This window comes from Clinocottus analis, unplaced genomic scaffold (genome assembly GCF_023055335.1).
Source record: "Clinocottus analis isolate CAN_PGR_092001 unplaced genomic scaffold, fCliAna1.0.p SCAF_11, whole genome shotgun sequence".
Lineage (NCBI taxonomy): Eukaryota > Metazoa > Chordata > Actinopteri > Perciformes > Cottidae > Clinocottus > Clinocottus analis.
In genome coordinates, this window is record NW_027175832.1 from 13,150,189 (window position 1) to 13,171,553 (window position 21,365).

Consider the following 21,365-nt stretch of genomic DNA (forward strand, 5'->3'; position numbering starts at 1 on the left):
AGCTGAGGTACAAACAGGAACCGAACAGTGATAAACACAGAACGAACCGACACTGGTGTTTAAGTTTTTTTGAAATATTCATATCTCCTAGAAAGAACAGGGCAGAAAAAAAGGTATCATATTTCCTCAACCCTATTGCTTAATCTTAACTCCCTGTTGGATAAATTGCTGATACATTAAAACTTTCCTTCTTTCTTTCCTTCCTTAAACATGAGAGAGAGAGAGAGAGAGAGAGAGAGAGAGAGAGAGAGAGAGAGAGAGAGAGAGAGAGAGAGAGAGAGAGAGAGAGAGAGAGAGAGAGAGAGAGAGAGAGAGAGAGAGAGACTCCGCTGAAGTCGTTGCTGCTGCTGCTGCTTCTCCGGGTCTGAGCTCCGTCCTCGGCTCAAGAGGTAAGTCAGCTGGTGATGCGCCTGATCCTGCTACATGAAACACCTGGTCCATTATGGACCTTCACTTTGATGTTGGTACAGTGCCGCAGAGGTGTCATTTTGACATGTAGCCTATATTGTACATGGGAGGTGGCACCGAGTAGGACCATCTTATGTTTAACAGGGAGGAAACACTCCGACACGAAGGACGCTTTTTTTCGGGGCAGTTTTTGACAAACTACCTATGATAAACCAGACCTCGTTCCTCTGCTTCAATAAAGGTTCCTACACAGTCGCGCGGACCAGGTGCTCGTTGTTGCTACAGTCTCGTGGACCAGGTGCTCGTTGTCAGGGTCAGAGTCAGAGGGCGTGCATGCACAAGGAGAAATTGTGAGTATCAACTTTAAACTACAAAAGGAAACTTTGTCTCCCCGAGTTTAGCCTCCAATGCAATACAGCCTTTCAGGCTGGATACAAAACCCAGGGTGCTGCTAAGCCGAACTCGGTGGTCTTTACCACAGAAAAGAAAACAGCGGAGAAAGAAAACGCGCAATTTACTCACTGCTGAAACTCTGAGACACGAATTCACTCGCACTGCTGAAACTCTGAGACACAGTGTCCAGTGAGAATAACCCGACCGGCCATGTTCCTGTGTGGCGTCGGTGTTAAGCTAACTGGGGGTTAGCCGGCTGTCGGGAGGGAAAGGCCAAAGTGCACGTTATTTTCTCCTTTCTGACGCTTTCATTATATTTTTATTTTTTGAATGTTTTAAATAAAAATTCAGGCCAGAAGTTATTTCCCCTTCGAATCATGCTTCTGTTTGTGTGCAGAACAGAAATAAAACACATTCTAGATTTTAGAAACACTGCCAAAACATCTTAAATCAAGATCCACTTACAACTATTTTTCAGTGTTTTCAACCATGTCTAAATAAAATTTGTAAAAGTTTGAGATGCAGAGGCAGTTAAGGAGTTTTGTGTTAAACGTTTGAAGTATTTCCGAAATAAAATCAAAGATCCATTTGATGAAAAGCATTGATCAAAATATTACAATCTAAAGCAAACCAAAAGTCAGAAGATACGAAATATTATATAAAATATATCATATAAAATATGACACGGCCTTAAGGAAAAACCGGAGATTCATGGAGTAAGATGCAGTCACAGCCGGCGGATGTGAAAGGGTTATGATCATATTGGGCACTTAGGTTTATTTCCTGTGCCTTCATTTTGGATGTGAGTTGGTACGTTTGCTCTTCAGAGGTGTGCTTTGTCTCGTAGTGGCGCTTCACATCTTTTTCTCACTATCGGGTCTGTCTCTCCTGTGTGTGAATATGGCACTTGAGTCGAGGAGAGTTTCTAGGAATGACCACATGTGATTGGCAATGTAGGTTTGAGTGAGATGATTTATAAGGCGTGAAATTGGTCTCCAGGGCGCGGTTGTACGGTCTACTGGTGTAACGGACCGTAGTGGAACCGTCCGGAACTTCACTCAGGGTTTGGCATGTGAAAGGCAGATTAATTCCAGTTTGACCATCATAGTGGAGTTTTTCCTGATCCCATGTGAGGTTACAAAACAAACTGAACGGAATAGTGGGAAATAAGGTTTTACTGACATTGATGTGTGTGTGTGTGTGTCTATATATATATATATATATATATATATATATATATATATATATATATATATATATATATATATATATATATATATAAAGGCTTCCCTGATAGTATTACAGAGTGAACAGATCTGTGTTGGAATGAGCTCATAACGTCAGCAGCACCTTTTAATGTCCTCCATATCTGTTCAAGGTGGTTCTTCTTTCATAGCCTCATGAATAATAAAGCATATTGTATTTGTTATATATTTTCAATCATCTGGATTTGAAATGTAACCAGATTGTCAGGTAAATGTAGTTCTATTATGTTTTCCTCTGAAGTAGAAGTACACAGTAAGTGGTATGTGGATATTTTTTAAGAGCTTGGGGTTGCATTTGTTGCATATGCAGCAGTGCTGGTGGCTACTTTTCTATTCTCTGAGTTTAATACCCTATCCTGTTCATTTTGGTACACATGCAGTTCAAACTCATTTCTTTGAATTGTGTGTTAATTCTTTTTATAAATGACAAGAGTTGAATGAATGGATTTTAGAGCTGAAATAATTAGTCAATGTATCCATTATTTGGTTGGTTTTTCAAGCAGAAATGGAAAAAGAAATGTTAAATATTTTCCAAGCAGAGACTTTAATTATTTTCTTTATAATATATCATTGTGAATTGAATACTTCAGACTTTTGGTTGAACACAATTTAAAAAGAATTCCCAGCTATCAGTTATTTGTTAATCATTTAGATGTTTCATAGACTAAACAATGATTAGTTAACAGTTTAATTGATACATCATTGATGCTGCAGCGGGTGACCGCTGTGTGAAACATCAAGAGAAGTATTTAACATTAATAGAAAATAAGAATCATATGACTTTTGATCTATCTAGATGAGAGGAGTGGTGGAACAGACAAAACATTCAAATGGATTAGAAGAAAGCTACGCTGCTAGAATACTGCCAGTTGCCAATGATTTGTTACACAGTTAGTGTATCTAACAGAAACAGAGTGAAGATACCAGTTGACTCATTTAAGCTATGAGTATGATGATCTTCCATCATGTAGCTCTGTGTGCTAATGAAGCCCTGACAGTAGTCTTTGTGCTCTGTATGCATGCGGGTGAGAGGGGGGAGGTCTGTGGATAAGGTGATAGCACCATGTGCATCGTCAGCTATACTGTGTGTGTGTGTGTGTTGTTTGGTGGAACCCAAAGAGCTCCGTCACCACGGTGATGTAACGGCTTGGAGAGCAGAGTGTGAAGGAATGATTGAATACAGAGGTGCGTGATTGTGATATCAGACCACCGTAACAGTTCCCCATCCCTCCTAGCTGTAGCGGGAGGCCGACCTATGTGAAACTGCAGCCTGTAACATCAAATGAAGGCTGTTCCTCTGACAGGTGTTCAGCTGCTTCTGTCTGGAAGGAGCTGCTAAGTGGTTGTTAAAGACAACTTCAGCCTTCCTCTCTTCTGCTGACAGCTCCTCCAATTACAGCCTTTGGGCTCAGTGTGTTGTGCTAAAATACAGGAGACTGCTGTTCGTCACAATTCTGCAGAAACCTGCGCTGACTGAAATCAGAAGAGAAGCATGTCTTCATCCTACATCTAGCTCTCTAATTAGTGTTTGAAGCCAAATCTGATGATGCAGAGAGGAGAGCTGGAAATGAAATGGGAACAAAGAACATAACACTGGTACATGCAGGAACATATAGATTAGCAAAGTAGGTCCTAGTTGAAAGGCTACTTTCACACTGACATAATACCCTCCTGAAGTGGAGACATTTGAAGTCCAACTCAAATGAAATTGCATTTGTGTCTGCCGCAGCAACATAAACGCACACTAGACCTAAGAAGACCTCAGCAAGCAAAAGGGAGGAAGTCAGCTCGGGTTGTGTCCCAGTGTCATAGCATTACATTATTATTATTATTATTATTATTATTATTATTATTATTATTATTATTAACTGACCATTAAAGGAATGAGAACAACGTTATTGTTATGAACATATTATACTATTATATATTAGCATGTCATATAACGACCAGCTGATGGCTGGCTGATCCTGCCATGTGGGCTACAGAGCAGGTGTGTGTATGCTGTTAGGGACCCTCAGGCTCTTGGTCTCCAGCTGGCTATGTCTGCTACTTATTTGAAAGAATTGTAAAAAAAAAACAAAACATCTTGAAGGTGTAGAATATTGATAAAGTTATCAAGGATCATTTATTGTTATTTTGCCATACAGGGATACACTAGAAAAACATGACTATCGAAACAGGGACCAAGTCCACTTCATATACAGCATATTTCTTTAAGTCATTTTTTATTTCTTCAAATTTGTGCCATCACTTGCTACAGATCCATTGTGATGTGTGTGAATGAAGAGAGAAGCCAATCTGATCCCAACGCGAGAAGCCCTTACACACTCCTCAGAAGGATCAATGCTGCCAGAAGATCCTTTCTCCACTGATGTGTTCATATGCACTTTACATGTAAATTTTGCTGATGCCGGCAGCAGCAGCAGCAGCTGCTGGTGTTTGATGTGCATGTTTCACTCACTCACACAGCGCAGGTCCATGGGATTCCATTCACTCCCTGGATATTCAGGCTACTGCACCTTGACTAGTTCATCTGTGATACAAAGCTTTATGATAAATAACTGTGAAAAGAAAAGTTGGCAGATTTAGAGAAGTGGTAATGATAAGGGATGGGAAAGATTTTACATTTGAAATTGTGCCTCTTCGTGTAACATAATAAAACTCAGCAGGTGGAAAAATTTGACCAAGACTGTGTGCATAAGCACCTTTCTGAAATAAAAACTTAATGAAAATAATTGCAAAGATGGATGAGTTTTTATTAGCGGACGCCTCACTGTCTCATAAGCAGCAGAACCAGCAGCAGTGGTTGAGTTTTGAGATGTGATCCACTTCCTGAAAGTATATCTACTTTACTCAGTTTGCTGCAGCAGTTGAGGAGTCGCTCTACTTCTCTCATCTGCAGCTTGATGCTGCTCATCAGATGAAGTGTGTTTGTTCTGGAAGAATCTTTCAACATTACATATTTTGTTTGCTAATTTGTCAAGCAGACAGGTCAGCAGCATTGTTGGCAGTGAAAGCAAATGAATACGTCCACGCAGAATGAAACTTTCTACTTTTCTACATGACTTTTCTTTTTTAATTATTTAGCCTCCAGAGCCGACCCCGCTTTCTCAACCTGCACTACTACATCTCTTTATGCAAGTCACGATTCAGTAGTGTCACTTCAGCCAATTAAATGACAGCATCTTGTCTCGCAGGCTCGAAGGCGCATTGGAAAATGTGCAAATGTATTTTCCACTCTTCTGGGCAATGAACATAATCTAGATAATAATACAAATGAGTTTTCAAATATATTGTGCAAAAATAATTTTTCCGTATTGGTGGGGACAATTGTGTATTCCCAAACTTTGGTTGTGACTACTCCTTATGGACCCGATGCAAACCTACACTCTTGAGTTCTCGTCTCTTCATTTGGCTCTCAATGTGCACTTGATTAATGCATTTAAAATACAATATTCTGGGGCCCCTCCCTTGGGCAACTGATGTCCATTCACCATAGTCGCACTGGACTACTGTGCATCATTTGCTGTCATCAAAGTAGGGCTGCAACTATTGATTTTTTTAATAATCAATTAATGGGTCGATTATTTTTTCGATTAATCGGATGGAAAAAATCATAATTTTAAAGCATTAATTTGCAAGCTTTTATTACAAAAACAGAACTGACAGTGCAAATTGACAGTGCAAGAAATCTTAACAATAAAGCATCTATAAAAAATTAAGAAATACAAATCAGAAAACTTAACAGGATTTGTTTGAATGTCAGAACTTGTTCTCTACACTCATAGACATGCACAGACACACACACACTCACAGACATTCACATTCACAGACACACTCACAGAGATGCACTCACAAACACTCACATACTCACCGATGCACATACTCACAGACGCGCACACACACACTCACTGACATGCACACTCACGGACACGCACACTCACACACTCATAGACATGCACATTTACAGACACACAGATTACACACTTAGAGCTCAGAGAACAAGAGATGATATTCCAGAAGTAACCACTATGTATCAGCGGATAACTTACGGACTGCACTTTACCTAAACAAAGGCTGTTAATTAATGTTAGTTATTGGACCACAAATCCCAGCAACACTTCCTCTGCATGAAGCCACATTATATCGGACTGTTGAACGCAGGTCTGCGTTCTGCACTTCAGAGGAGATATTTACGCGTTGCTTCTCTTGAAGCCTCCACGTTATTTTAAAACGAAGACGTTATCTAACCCAACAGCTCAAACACTGAGAATGAACGACTAGCTAGCGAGTTAACGACAACTGTTAGCCTAGCTGTTAAGTTATCGAGTGGCGTAATAATCGCGCGACACAACGAATCGATAATGAAACTTTTTTAATAATTAATTTTTATCGATTTGATCGATTCGTTGTTGCAGGCCTACATCAAAGTGCTGCTCAGGTCCGCTTTTGGGGCAAAAATCATGCAATTTTTTGCATGCATTATACATTTTTTATTTTCTATATGACCTTACAGGATTTGAAGTCAATGATTTTTCCAAACCGTCTCCTGCGGTGTGTTGGGGCTGCTGGTGTGTGATAAAAGCTGCTCCTGATGTGTGAAGTCCCTCATCTTCCTTAGCCCCGCCCCCCCTCTCCATGCCTAGCTGTGGTTATGTAAGATAGTAAATCCTAAACCACCATCTGGTACCAAACACACTATCCATCACTAATTGTTCTGATGCACATGGTGACAGTCATCCGAGCGCTCACAAACAGACACACATTCTAAAAATGTATCATTGTGAGGACTTAACATCCTTAATGTCTCACCTAATCAAAATAATAATCAACTGAGACAATATAAGCACTCTTTAAACTCTATAAAGGGGTCTAATGTGAACTGGGTCTCTGATGGATAGCAAAACCACACATACATCATCTATTATCTCCCCTTTGGTCAGATTACAACAGCTCACGTTGCATAGGGGATTAGGCTGGTTGGAAATGTGTAATTGCTAGGTGCATGTGTACATGTCTGTGTGTTGGGGTCAGGGGCAGGGATTACATGTCTTGTTGTGTGTCAGATCCTGTACACTGTTTTACTAAACTAAAATATGGCTTGTAAATGGTTTCGTATAATGCAGAAGAGCTCAGAGCTGCAAATCAAATGTGTATGGCCGTCTCGCATCAAAGCCTACATGTCAGTTACTTTCAGATATTAATGGTTGCTCACTTTATTGTCCAAATTGCTACACTAAATACGTTGTACAATATGAAGGTCGTTATATGGACGAGCTCGGTTGAAAGCTTTTAAAAGTACAGCCCCACCCCCACTCACCCATAAAATGGTTAGGTGATGCTTGTAATGTCATGAGCTTTGATTGAAGACATTACATGCAATCAGTGTAAAATAAAGACTCAAACACATCCTAATGACTGTACCAGAGGGGGCCTTGCAACTCGCATCAGTGCCAGTTCACTGATTCCAGTCTAATCCTGTTGTCACACCATCAACAACTTCATTGATTTCCTTAACACTGATGACCTGCAAACCTGGCCGGAACCTTTCATGGGGATGTGGTTGTTGAATTAACAGTGGGTCTAGCTACCATGGATGATGTGTTTATCGTTGAGGGTTACAGCGCTAATTTGTTGTCAATGCCCAACCAAATGCACTTTGTAGTCTCACTTTGCTCCATAAGAAAAAGACTAAAAACAAACAAAACAAAACTGTATTATATGTGGGGGTTGTTGTATGAAGTTATGAGTCTCACAGCTGCTCTGGAGTCTGGTGGTCTGGCAGCAGATACTCCTGAACATTTGAACATGTGGTTTCTTATGCAAAGTGTTTCTAATAGCGGTTGTAGCACATGGGGATGAGTGGTCGTCCTGCGACCACAAGGTAGCTGGTTGATCCCCTGTCTTCCCATAGTTCACATGTAGAAGTGTCCCTGACCCGGCTGCTCCCCAGGCGCTTCTCTTAGGGTAGCCCACAGCTCCTTCATTACTAGAGATGGGTCAAATGCAGAGAATACATTTCCCCACTGGGACTAATAAGGGATTATTCCTATTTGTTTAAGCTTTCTCCTACAAATGTCCAGCGACAAAATGACAGTGAGAGTATCAGAGAATGCAACAGGACTCTCATGAAACCAGTCGAGCACAACTGAATTTTGTCTTTAAAACTAAAAGAAAATAGTACAATTATTTACTCAAATAGAAAAAGGTGGAATACTAATATATATTTGCTATGAAATTAACAATGAAAATAACAATTTGGCATATTTAAAAAAAAACTACTACATCTATCAACAGCCGTAGTGTCAGCATGAGTTCTCTCCGGGTTCAAATGGTGTCTCTCTTGATCTCTATGTGTCAGCCTCGTGATAGCCTGGCGAGCTGTCCAGGATGAACCCTGCCTTCGCCCAATGTCAGCTGATATTGGCTCCAGCCCCGACGACCCTGCATGGGATAAGAGGTTACAGATATGGGATGGAGGGAGTTGCAACAGCTGTGGGCAGTGCTATGTTCCACGCCATGTGTGGCTTTGACTCGCTGCTCTACTGAGGAAGGACAGAATATCCTGGGAGCCCTGTCTTTACGGATAGGCTCTCTGGAATCATTTATTCTGTCACTCAGCACATTAAACATCTGGCATAGGAAAAATCTCTGCTCACCCTTCGTATGTGCGTATGCGTACAGGGCACAACTTGTCTTTTGACCCCTGCAGTATTAGGCCATGTCTCTACCCAGTTCAGTTACATACTACATGAGGTGGATCTGTTTACTTTATAAATGTCCACCTGTCCGGTCGAAACCATGGATATAAAAATAGCCATAGCCTACTTTGAGTAAAGATTCCTGACAGAGACAATGGTACTGGTACTAGTTCACCTGTTCTTTTTAAAGAAAGAACCAATGTGTTTGTGTTTTCAGTTGTATTTTGAAGTTGTATTTTATATATATATATATATATATATATATATATATATATATATATATATATATATATATATATATATATATATATATATATATATAAATAAAAGACACAAGCATCAGGTGGACTGTGCAACAGAACTCCATTCTACAAACTCTGCTGCTTTACTGGATTACACGTCATTAATATCAACTGGAGAGCTTTACTGAACCAGACTGAGCTACTCTTAAATTCAAATTTCATGAGGCCATGAATTTTCATAGGGCCATGTTTCATAGCCATGTATTTTCATAGGGCCATGTCTCATTGGTCATGTCTTTTCATCGTGCCATGTCTTTTTATAGGACCATATCTCATGGCAATGTCTTTTCATCGTGCCATGTCCTTTCACAGAGCCGTACCTCATGGCCATGTCTTTTCAGAGGGCCATGTTTTTCATAGGGCCGTATCTCATGGCCATGTCTTTTCATAGGGCCATGTCTCATGGCCATGTCTTTTCATAGGGCCATGTCTTTTCATAGGGCCATGTCTTTTCATAGGGCCATGTCTTTTCATAGGGCCATGTCTTTTCATAGGGCCATGTCTTTTCATAGGGCCATGTTTTTCATAGGGCCATGTCTCTTCATAGGGCCATGTTAGCCCTGACTGTCACCTCTTAAAGGGTCAGCCTTGGTTATGTTGCTGAAAAAGTTCACTCTTTTAAAAACTTGTGGTGACATTTAGGGTTTATTTGTAATGAGACTTCACACTCCCAAGGACCAGGGATTTGGATTCCTGACCGTCAGAGTGTGAGAGTGTGTGTGTGAAAACTGGACAGACATTGTGGATGCTGTTGGCTGCCTTCAGATGGCTGGTGTATTGTAATGGAAAGTACGGCTGGGTATGTACTTCTCACACACACACACCTACACACAAAGAAGACATTCTCCTTTTCTCACCTCTAATTGGTCCTCTGGGAGTTGTCAGAGGTCTCAGCGGCTCTCTGCAAAGCCACAGCCACGCATTAGGAAAAGTACGAGAGGGAGGCGACAGAAGTGGAGGTGCTGTGATGTCACCTGAAGGTCATGAACATTTATCACCGCTACGAGGAAGGAGATAGGAGAAGAAGCACGATGTTGATCTGTGCTGTTCTGAACCGGGAGAAACTGTTGGAGGAATCCCGGCTGCTTTAATAACAGTCTCACTTCCTCGGCTGTGGAACGGAGCTTTGTGGGTGAACAATTGCATTTCTGATTGTAGAGCGTGAGTCTCACCACAACATCATCGAATAGTCTCAGTACTTAATTTCTGCACTGTACTTGACAGTTGTATGTTGACAGATGTCATTAGTGAGGTTTAAAATAAGGGTTGACAGTTCTCTTTTATGCAGACATCTCCATGACTGCTTTCTACACCCAGATTGGATAAATGCATCACTTGCTTGGTTGTCCTGGCTGGAGAAATATGGCAGATGTTTTACAATCCTAAGATTTTCCACTAAACTATTCATGCATACACTGCTGTGGTGCAACAGCAGGTAGTCCTAAACCACACAAGACAATCAGTGTCTGAATACATTGTAGGTACAACGAAGGTCATTCAGACAATTTAAGGGCAGAGGAATTAAATATGAAAAATAAAGAGATGTTTGCTGACAAGATTTGAATAAAATCTTCTGAAAGAGTGTTTTAAAGCTTGGTTCATAACACGAGCAACAGTTTCCTTTTTTTTTGCATATCTATTATACTGTTTGTACAATTAGACAAAATTGTCCCCCAAAAAAAACATTCTGGCGTTGGCACAAATCAAAAAATGTAAAACTTCAAAACATAAGTTCTCAAAGCAAAGGGGGGCGCAACAGTGACTACGTCTATTTCTTTTACACAGTCTATATTTGCTGTCTTGGTATTTAGCTGGTGCTATCTTGTTTTTTTGTAACTAGATGTGACGTGAGGGAAGAGCTTTTTAATGCCAAACATTTTTTGGTGACCAAAATGTTACAATCAACTCCCTAAACTAATGTTTATAATCCATACTGTGGTAATAAATCAAGTGAGAAGTAGAATAATCTTCTCCTAGACTTCTATAGAACAATAGGAGGTGCTCTTGAGTGACCAAATAATGCAGTTTTAAGACACTTGCTGCCTGTCTCATGGCAAAAATAAACTCAATAAATAGTTACATCTAGGGCTGTGAGGTATACAAATCTGTGGTCGGTTTGTCAAGAATCAACCGACTTCAAGAGTTACCGACGGTTTAAAGTCCTGCTCGCGGGAGTGATGAGCCGGGCACCGGGCACGTCTGCCCTCTGTGGCCGGCTGAAAGAGACCTGATCTCGGCAGGATTTTTTAAATGATTAGCGAGCAATCTTTATTTGTTTATTATTTATTCACAGTAACGTTACATCAGTTTGACGGAGGGAAAGGTTAAGATTTATAATTTCAGATTTTAATTTAACTTTTAAGCCACAGACCGTTTACTCAATACCAATACAGTAATATGTACTCCTCCAGTTGTTTGTGTGTGCGCTATAACCAGCATGCGATTGGACTTTGTAATTTTATAAATGTACAATTATTAGTTTGTATGACAACGTGTTGTGTTGTGGTGTTTAACCCCGTTAAAGAGCGTTAGTTGTGGGTTATCAATTGTTCTTATAAAGTTAAATACACAACTAAAGTTTTTACCATGACTTGAGTTAGAACCCTGACACATAAGTATCCCACTGTACATTCAGCATTAACCTGTAAAAAAAATAATGTTGCTCTCTGCACTTGATATGGCTTAACTTGGCCTGTTCACTAAACTACTGTGTAGTTTGCTGACGGCAAAAAAAATACCGTGATATACTGTGCAACCGTCAGAATCTTACAAAATACCATGATATGAATTTTAGGCCATAGCGCACAGCCCTAGTTCCATCTATTAAAACTGAAAAGGCAGAATTTGTGCTTTGACACGGTCACCTAGTACCAATACATTGTTTTAAAAGAAGAAACTCGGAGACAGAAAACAACAATGAGGTCATTGGGAACAAATTGACAAAGACATGAAACATTGAGACAATAGAATGTATGTGAAATATGGCAAAAATGATACGTCTGATGACTTATGGGCCCCGATTGGTAGGATTGAGGATACAAGCATTTAGGTGTCAGGTCAAGTTGTGATGGCTGGTGGTGGAAAACCACTGTTGCATATCAGGGCTGCGCCCTAGTGTGGAAAATGTGAACTGATGTGATTATCCTCTGCCAGGTTCGTGCACAATGAGCACAGTTAGTTGATTAGTCACTTAAATCAATCTGTTAATAATCATGTCAGTTTCCTTGATGAGCAACAATACTTCCCAGTTTTCCCAAAAGTCTTTCTGAATCCTCAAACATGGAACATTGATCTGGTGTGAGAAAAGTGTTGCTATGCTCTGCCAACCAACTGAATGCAAGGGTTACATGTATAAGGAACGTAGCTAAAACAAGATATATATTGATATTGCTCAGTGCAGATGGATACTTAAAGAACTATGTGCGAGAAGTAAAAGCATGTTTCTTCACAAATTTACAATCTTGCAATCACAAAAATCTATGTAAATGTTAGCAAATCTTTTTTTAACAACTTTTGTGATTTATAGTCAATTGATTGTTTGTATGCTCCAAATCTCCAAAAGCCTGATCGATGCGTCACCATTTCCACCAGCTACTTTCTAATGGTATCAGCCTGCTTTGTGCTGATAAGCAGGAAGCAGTCAATAAGTTTATCAGAGCTGAAGCCGGCCGCCTGCTGCTGGAAACATGGCAAAGAGAGCTCATGTCAGGATAGCTTCATGTCACCTGCTTCCATTGAATTTAAAGTACATGTCACCTACCTTTTCATATTTCCTCGTCATTATCTTCTCACTGTTTAATGCTCTGTGTCTCTGCCATTATTAGTTATTTCTGCCTTTGCTAAATGAGTTTGACTCTTTTGTTAAACGTCTTTCTTTGAGCATCACCCATGATGGCTGAGCAGCAGGAGTACAAGTGCATGTACGTGTCGTAGTCTTAATGCCATGTAAAAATAAAACTGTTTATGGAGAGACAACCATAGTAAATGGGGATATGTAACATTGCCAGGGGAAAAAGCTGTGTATAAATTGTCCATGCCATTTAAGGAACTCTCTCTGGAATTGTCTGGGTGTCTGATTTGACTTTTTTTTTAAACTTTTTATAGAATGGCTTATTCAAAGTACTTGGACAATTGTATTGAATAAATTATACATTATATTTAAAGAGCACTTTTCAGAGTACTCCAAGACACTTAACATAAGTAAAAAATATCATGAAAACATCACACTAAAAATATCGCAACACGCAACATTAATCATACATAAACATGGACAGATTCTGACGTGTTTGGGAAAAGAGCTCCTGAAGGAGGGGGCAGTTATAAGAAGGACCTTCCCCCAGGTCTGATGCTCGGAACTGAGTGGAGGAGGCCGGGATCAGAGGAGCAGTGGACCACGTCAGGGAGGGGCGCTTTGTGGGTGAGGAGAGGAAGAGCAGCAGAGTTCTAGATGTACAGGTTTAGTATTGGATGCTGAAAGTGATGAAGGCATTAGGCAAAATTTCAACAGCAGAGAAAGAGGGCACGGGGCAGAGACCACCTCGGTCTTTTAGGTAGAAAAATACTTCTAGAGTCTGTGTGTTAGAGTGTGTTCTTCTCCAGGTTTTTTAATATTTGTCTTGTCAACCTAATTTCATTGATATCCAGTAACCAGTATGTAACTGAGCTATACATATTCAACGAGCCTCTCGAGATTCCCGCGTCTCCCTCTATAGCCAATGTTGGTGCGTGTCTGTGCACACCCACAAATAATATTATGGCAGTTTTACACAATATCACGCAGAGATATTGCTAATGCTACGTTCACACCAAACGCAAAGGGAAAGTTGCGTTAGTCTCAGGAGTTTGATTGCGAGATATTTGTGTTTATTATTAATCTCAATTAATCAGTGAATTAATTAATTAATTAACTAATCTAAAAACTAGTGTATTGCACGCTTTTATTTTAAAGTAATGTTATCAGGACAATATAACAGCACTCTGGAGCAACAACAAGTTAACATACATACATATATAGTTTATAAATCATTTTTCTTATTTTTTCTGAACAAGTACTGTTCAGTAGTAAGGGTGCCTATGAGGGACAAACCACTCCTTCTTTGAACCATGTTCAATCTATTGCTTACCTTAAAGATGTATGTAAAAGACCGGCAATTGATTAACTTTATACAAAAGCAATAAGTGCTTTTCATGTTTGTCAGTTCAGTTTTTCTTTCTCAGTGAAAAAAGTCCAGTCTGTGTTCGCTTGAACAAGTGCACTGAATTCTGGTTGAATGAGGTGGAGATGTGAAGGGCAGCTGACTGGTGTCAGCGGCGGCTTTGCGCATGCGCGATTAATGTTCAATCCGGGGCCGCTGAGCTTGCAGCGCGAGCCTGCCGGTAGACTGAGAGCCTGTGAAGCTTTGCGAGGCGAGCGACTCGTGGCAGCTGAGGACAGAAACTACAGAACAATTTGTGCTTTCACTTCAGGCTCAAGTCGGCAAATCGTCCGGTGATGCAATAAAAGCGCGGTTATAAGAAGTGTGGATGCGAGGAGTAAATGCAGCAAAAGATACGTGTTTTAAAATGAAAAGGTACTATCAGGCCACTGTGCTGTTTCTTCTCTCTGTTTACCACAACTTGTTTTGTATGCATTTACTTATCAATAAGAACATTGTTGTTCACAACTACATCAAGCAGTTTAGGTGCCAATAAATCTATTTGAAGGTGGACCTCAGAATTGCAATGTTTAGCACAGTCATGTACTCATTTTGGTTTCTCTGCCTTTTTAAAGCTCCTTCAACCAGTCAATTGAAACCTGGATGACTATGACTGATAGAACATCCTCCAAGTCAAGGTGATCCTGCTGGGAAAATACAACTTTTGTGACCCGTACATTGTACACTTCCTCCAGAGAAATGAAGACTCTCTCACTGGGCATTGGATGGCTCTGTCTCGGCCTGTCCCTGGATGCTTGGTCTTTGAGTGGACGGCCAATAGAGATAGTTGGTGAAGAAGGAACTGAAAAACAGGTCAGAGGACAGAATCTGCTCAAAAGAGCGAGACGAGGCTGGATGTGGAACCAGTTTGTTCTGCAGGAGGAGTATACAGGAAGTGACAACCAGTACATTGGAAAGGTAAGAGCCAATACCTTGATCTTTAGTTACATTGAATGCTGTCCCACATGGATTTAAACTCAATCCTCTTAATTGGAAAGAAATACTCATTTGTGATGTTTGCTCTTATTTTCTGCATTGCAGGCATTATTACCAGTGGTGTACAGTAACAAAGTAGAAATACTTTGTTACTGTACTTAAGTCGTTTTTTTTGGATATCTGTAATTTACTATTTATATTTCTGTTGTATTTTTGGGGTAACGTATCGTATCATGTTACCCCAAAAATTAAACTTAAAAGTCCATTTCAACTGTGTCGGTGTTCTGGATTAAAATCAAGAGAGTAATGGCGTAATGGTGAGTTGTATTTTTATGCACTTTATAATTGTCTTTATGCAGGTCGCATCATTTTTTTACGTCATATTTATTAATTCATATTTATTAAGTCAAAGCTCAATTCGTGGCACCGGCACCTTATAGAGGCACTTTTACCGCAGATGCCACTAATGACGGAAAGGCATGTCCGGTTCACTTCCCGTTTCCGACTCGGATGCCACAAATTACGTAGACAGTTGCCACTAATTCTGCGAGATGTCACAGCTTTTGCCACTAGTCGTGTCAGACATGTTTTTTTTTACTGAGAATAATTTTATTATTATTACTACACAGTATAGGCGCAAGAGGAACCATTGGCTACACTACTATTTGTCATAGTGCATATAAGAGCAGTTGCCACTAATCCTACGAAATGCCACAGAATTTGCCAGTAGTTTAGAGGCATCCCAACTCTGTATGTATGTATGTATGTATGTATGTATGTATCTATCTCTCTATCTCTCTATCTATCTATCTCTCTAATATTTAGAGTTTGCATTCCTTCAGTCTGCTGCAGAAAATGTGCGTATCATCGCCAACTGACGTAGGAATATATTAGCTTAATATAAACGAGTAGCTATACTATTACAACTACAGCAATTTTCTTTTTACAACTACCAATAGTCTTACCTTCAAGGTACCTTGATGCCCCGGCACCTGAGGTGGGATGCCTCTAAACTACTGACAAATTCCGTGGCAACTGCTCGTATATGCACACAAAATATATGGTGGTCCAGTTGAGAGCGTTTGTATAGGTAAGCAGTTTGAGATTTTGCTCGTCTACTCCCGAACTAAGTTTTATAAAAAGCCATTAAGCATTCACAATGTACCCTTAAATTCGGTCTCTTTATGTGCATATTGTGTTTTCCACATTGACAGCTTGCTCACATGGCATATGCAAGTTGTAAACCTTTGTTCTAGGCCACAACAGAGGATGTGTTTTTTGAGAAGGCTTAGACTCCCTGATGTTTGTAGTAAACTCTTGATTCGGTTTCATGGAATGATTCTAGAGAGTGTAATTTGTGGCAACCTGTCAGTACAGTTAAAGTCTAAGTAAATCTTACCAAAACGGCTATAAAGATCATCACTATCTTCAGCCACTTTACGAAAGATCTGTGCTCAGGGAGGCTCTCAGCCAACACATATTCTGAACCCAGAAGTCCAGATGGTTCAGAATGACAATCTGCAGGCTAAATTTGTAAAAGAAAAAATGTATTTTATCTTCCATCCAATTATTAAAGAGCAGTATCGGTAGTATTATATGATACGATTTTATTGGAGACTAATCGTTCATCACAACTGGTTTTAGTATTCGTAACTATTGTCTACGTGTGTATCATGTTTATGCATAAGTGTGTGTATGATCTATGTTCTATGCGTGCATGTGTGTGTTGGCCAGTGTATTGTGTGATGCAGCGGTTGGGAAACGTCTTATCGTGTTATCTTTTAATAGAAAAAATCTGTTAAATATGACATTTAACGAAAATATTTGATTTAGAATCTATACCAATACAATGAAATTAGGCTAAAAATCAAATAATGTAGTCTTAAACTATGGTTAATTAACTTTAATTGTAATTCATCTAAAAATCTAGACATTTCGTTATTTTTATGGAAAAAAGGGAACGCTCTTAAAAATAAAACCCACAACAGTGCAGACAAGCCAGTCACTATGATCACTGTGCAGCACGCAGGCCTTATGGGCAGCTCTGTTGATAATTACATACAGGATACTCCTCTGTTCTTTAGCTCTGGTGTTGACCTTAACATAGCAGTTTGTTGGTTGCAGTCCAATGACAACATAAAGTCTAAGAACCCCAGGTCTTTGAATCTGCACCACAGTAAGGTGCTTTCTAATAATAAAAGTGAGAAACAGCAATGAGCAAAACAAATATTTAATTGTCAGGATGAAGGCACTTGTATGGTGGAGATATGGCAGCGGTGGCAGTGCTGACAGAAAGCATGCTCTGCTGCAGCGCTGCAGGCGCGCTCAACTCGGGTCAGGTGAAGTCGTAAAGGTGTTGCAGCCTTCAGACTGACAAGTTGAATCAGAATGAACACAGCCTGAGAGAAGAGCCAGTGAGGGGGTGTAAAGAAAGAAAGGAAGGGGAGGGAAGAAAGGGAGAAAGAATATTCAGAGAAAAGGTTGTGTAAAAAGAAAAGTGTTAGTAGAAGAGAGGGACAAGTAGAACACAAGCACAACAGGAAAGAAAGCAGCTTTAAAAAGCCAGCAAGCTGAGCGGCTGAAAGACAACCTGAGAAGCCTCATTGATATTGATAACTGGAATATTTTATATATGTCAGATCCAGGTGATGTAATCTGTTTTACTAATATCTAGTTTTAGGTCATGTTTAGCTGTCATGGTGTAGTGCCGGATAAATGCAGGTAAACAGCGTTATACTATTATATATACATTATAAATTTTCCCCACTGTTGTGCATCTTTGTTTTACAGGCTGATAACATCAGGGGACACACCGGTCACTAATGCTAACCTAGTTCCTCAGGAATGCTCATGTTTTCTAACAGTCAAAGCGAGTAGTTGCACCTCTGTTGGACTACGGCAGGGGTGCTCAATAGGTCGATTGGGAAGGTAGTGCGGGTAGACTTTAAAAAATAATAATAACAATGTTTTAACTTTATCGACAAAACGCAGCTCCCGTGCAAATTAACAGGCTCGTTGGAAAGAGTTGGCGGCCGCAGCAGGGGACAGAGTAAAAAAACTCGGACAGTTTTAGGCTGCCTTCAAAGTAATTTAATAATAAATAAGATGCACGTTATGAATGCAAAACAACGGTACTGCTTTTATTTTGAAGGCAATTTATGTACATGTAAGCACACTTCTATAGCCTCAGTGACATGCAGTGTTGACAACTTGCAGACTTGAGTCTGACAGGAAAGCACGTATTGTTATGTAGTTTCTGTTCTCAATGAACAGCGGGTGCTGCAACGAGCCGCTACCGACTCACAAAGTGCTCATAGGTGGTTAGTCTACCCGGCAGGCTCGCGCTGCAGTCTATCCACCTATATCAACCAGACTTCAGTGCACTTGTTCAAGCAAACACAGGCTGGACTTTTCTAACTGAGTAATACAAATTTTACTGGTAAACATGGAAAGCACTTATTGCTTTTGTATAAAGTTAATCAATTGCTAGTCTTTAACATACATCTTTAAGGTCAGCAACAAACTGAACATGGAACAAAGGAGTGGTTTACCTTACTACTGAACAGCACCTGTTCAGAAAAAAAACAGATTTATAAACTATATATGTATGTATGTTAACTTGCTGTTGCTCCAGAGTGCCTGTGATATTGTTTTTATAACATTACTTTAAAATAAGTGTGCAATATACTAGTTTTTACTTTATTATTCATTTTGGAGTACAATGCGATTAATCGCAGGAAAATCATATATATATGTGTGTGTGTGTGTGTATATATGTATATGTATGTGTGTGTGTATATATGTATATGTATGTGTGTGTGTATATATATATATATATATATATATATATATATATATATATATATATATATATATATATATATATATATATATATATATATATATTGGTTCAAAATGTTTTCACAGCACATCAGTGGTTTCTGTAGACACAAAACTTGATTCTTCCTGTTCACCTGGCAGATACAGCGTGACCATCCCTCCACTGCTAAAATGCAACGTCGCAGTGTGTGTGTGTGTGCGCGTGTGCGTGTGTGTGTGTGTGCATGTGTGTGGTGTCAGCAGTGAGCCAGGAAGACCCTGAATTCATAGCCCAGAATCAGACATTAGCCTCTAAGCAGACCTCTGACTTTTCATTTGCTTCAGAGGAACAAGACGTGTTTGAGAACAAAGGTATTATGTTGAAAGGAAAATCCTCTCATGGACAACCCAGCAGAAACACCGGCCAAGTCTGCAAATGTCCTATTTTTGATGAGGAAGAAGAAGAAGAGTGAGAATCAGCAGTCTTGTGTTATGATAAGAGCTCTTTTTTGAACAAAGTCCCACATAAACTGCAGAGTCCTTAACTTGTGAGTCAAAGGGATTCCATGTGCTAACAAGCTACGGCTACTGCTGGATGACCTACTGCTATCGTTTAGCTTTCAGTCCCTGCTAGAGAAGGATGAGCTAGGCTGCGAGCACCACACTGGCACCTGTTTACACAAACACAAACTTACTCATCTGAATCTTTTATTCAAATGAGATTCAGGTCAGGTTGAGGGTTCACCCTAAACTATAGGGCGTAGAGGGAGCTATGACAGCTCACACACACGCGCACTCACTCACTCACACACTCATAGACACACACACACACACACACACTCATTTACTCACGTATAAACACACGCGCACACACACACACTGTCACACACACACTCACACAAAGGCTTCCTGACACCTGGCCTGGAGGAGAGAGGGATGAAAGGTGAAAAGCGAGCTGCTTGAGGTAGAGGGAGGGGGAGAGAGAGAGAGAGGGATGGAGGGAGGGAGGGAGGGAAGGAGGGAGAGAGAGAGAGAGAGAGAGAGAGAGAGGGAGAGGGGGAGAGGGGGAGAGAAGGTTATTGCTGCAGGTATCAAAGGCAGGACAGCAGATCTGGTAGATGTTTACTCCTTCAGGCTCAACACAGCTCTGACTGTCTGCTGCTCTCTTTTCATTTGTATCTGCAGTTCTTGTTTCTCAGTCTTGACTGTTGGTCTTCTTTCTGCCTTTCCTCTTTGTAGTGCCAAAATGAAGATGGTCACTACGTGGCTGGTCTTTGCTAACTTTCTGATGCTACAATGTTGAGGTATCAACGTAAAGGCAATTTATGAATCGTTGCACATTTCTTAACACAAAACGAAAGATATCCGTGTCCGGGCAAAAACCTATTTGCTTCTAATTAAACAAAAGAAACCAAACCATTTCCTCTCTACATTACCACACATTGTCATCTGCTCTCACACGTTTACAAATGGTTTGCTTCTTTCAATTAAGCACCCGGTGGGCCGAGTGACCCTCTGATCATATTGGCCTTTGTTCTACTTGAACTCGACTTTGCGCCCCAAGTGGTGAGAGGGCCAACGCAAGAAAACACACAAAATGGCTTTGCGCTCTTCTTTGCTTCTTTTATTAAATATACCTGTCACCATAATCCACTGGCATGTCTCTCCTCTCTTCCCCCCATTCATGTGCCATCCGTCAGCTCTATCCACAAAGACAGAGTTTTCATTTAAATTGGGCTGAATGTTGTTTTTGGTCCTGATATTGTAATAGAGATGGAGAATTACATGCGCCAGGACATTACAAATGTCCAGAGGGATTGTACAGGTCTGAATTGTCTCTTTGCATGGATTAATTTCAGTACACTGAGGTAGAACACCGGTGCACGGGGAGCAGTATTTGGTAAAAGGTGTCTTAACACAACAAAGTCCTTCAAACTAAATCACTCATGTGATGTCAGGTGACCAGAATCACATGACATGAATATGAAAGAAATTATTTATATAATGAGTAGTAGGCATCGACCTTGATCCAGATAACCACAATCCATAAAGCAGAAGGAAGTAGAGAGGATGAGCATCAGCAGGAGGCAGGACCAGGTCCAGACAGCATGATCCATGGAAACTTGAGGCAAGGAAGCACAGAAAGAAAAAGAAAATAAATTACAGAACCAGAATTATTTATTTGCCAAGTACGTTGCACATACAATGAATGTATGTTACATAAGGTGCATAACAATAAACAGACATATAATAAAACAATAAAAATAATTAAAACAATATACTGTACAATAATCAAGACACAATTTTGAGATAAATAAGTTAAAGATGCAGATAACAGCACTTTAA

The 21,365-nt window shown here is 40.1% G+C and overlaps 1 protein-coding gene across 4 annotated transcripts in view; it reads left to right on the top strand.

Moving 5' to 3' along the window:
• The first annotated feature begins 323 nt into the window (after positions 1 to 323).
• LOC137779465 (cadherin-6-like) overlaps positions 324 to 21,365 on the top strand; it is a 41,751-nt gene continuing 20,709 nt past the window's right edge. For 2 of the 4 annotated variants that reach the window (XM_068567223.1, XM_068567253.1), the window contains exons 1-3: positions 324 to 389; positions 650 to 758; positions 14,960 to 15,182. In XM_068567223.1, coding sequence (XP_068423324.1) covers positions 742 to 758; positions 14,960 to 15,182 — 240 coding nt within the window. In that variant the 5' untranslated portion in view covers positions 324 to 389; positions 650 to 741. Of the gene's footprint in view, positions 390 to 649; positions 759 to 14,839; positions 15,183 to 21,365 lie in introns of all 4 variants that reach the window. The other 2 variants (XM_068567234.1, XM_068567244.1) reach the window with 2 other exon arrangements.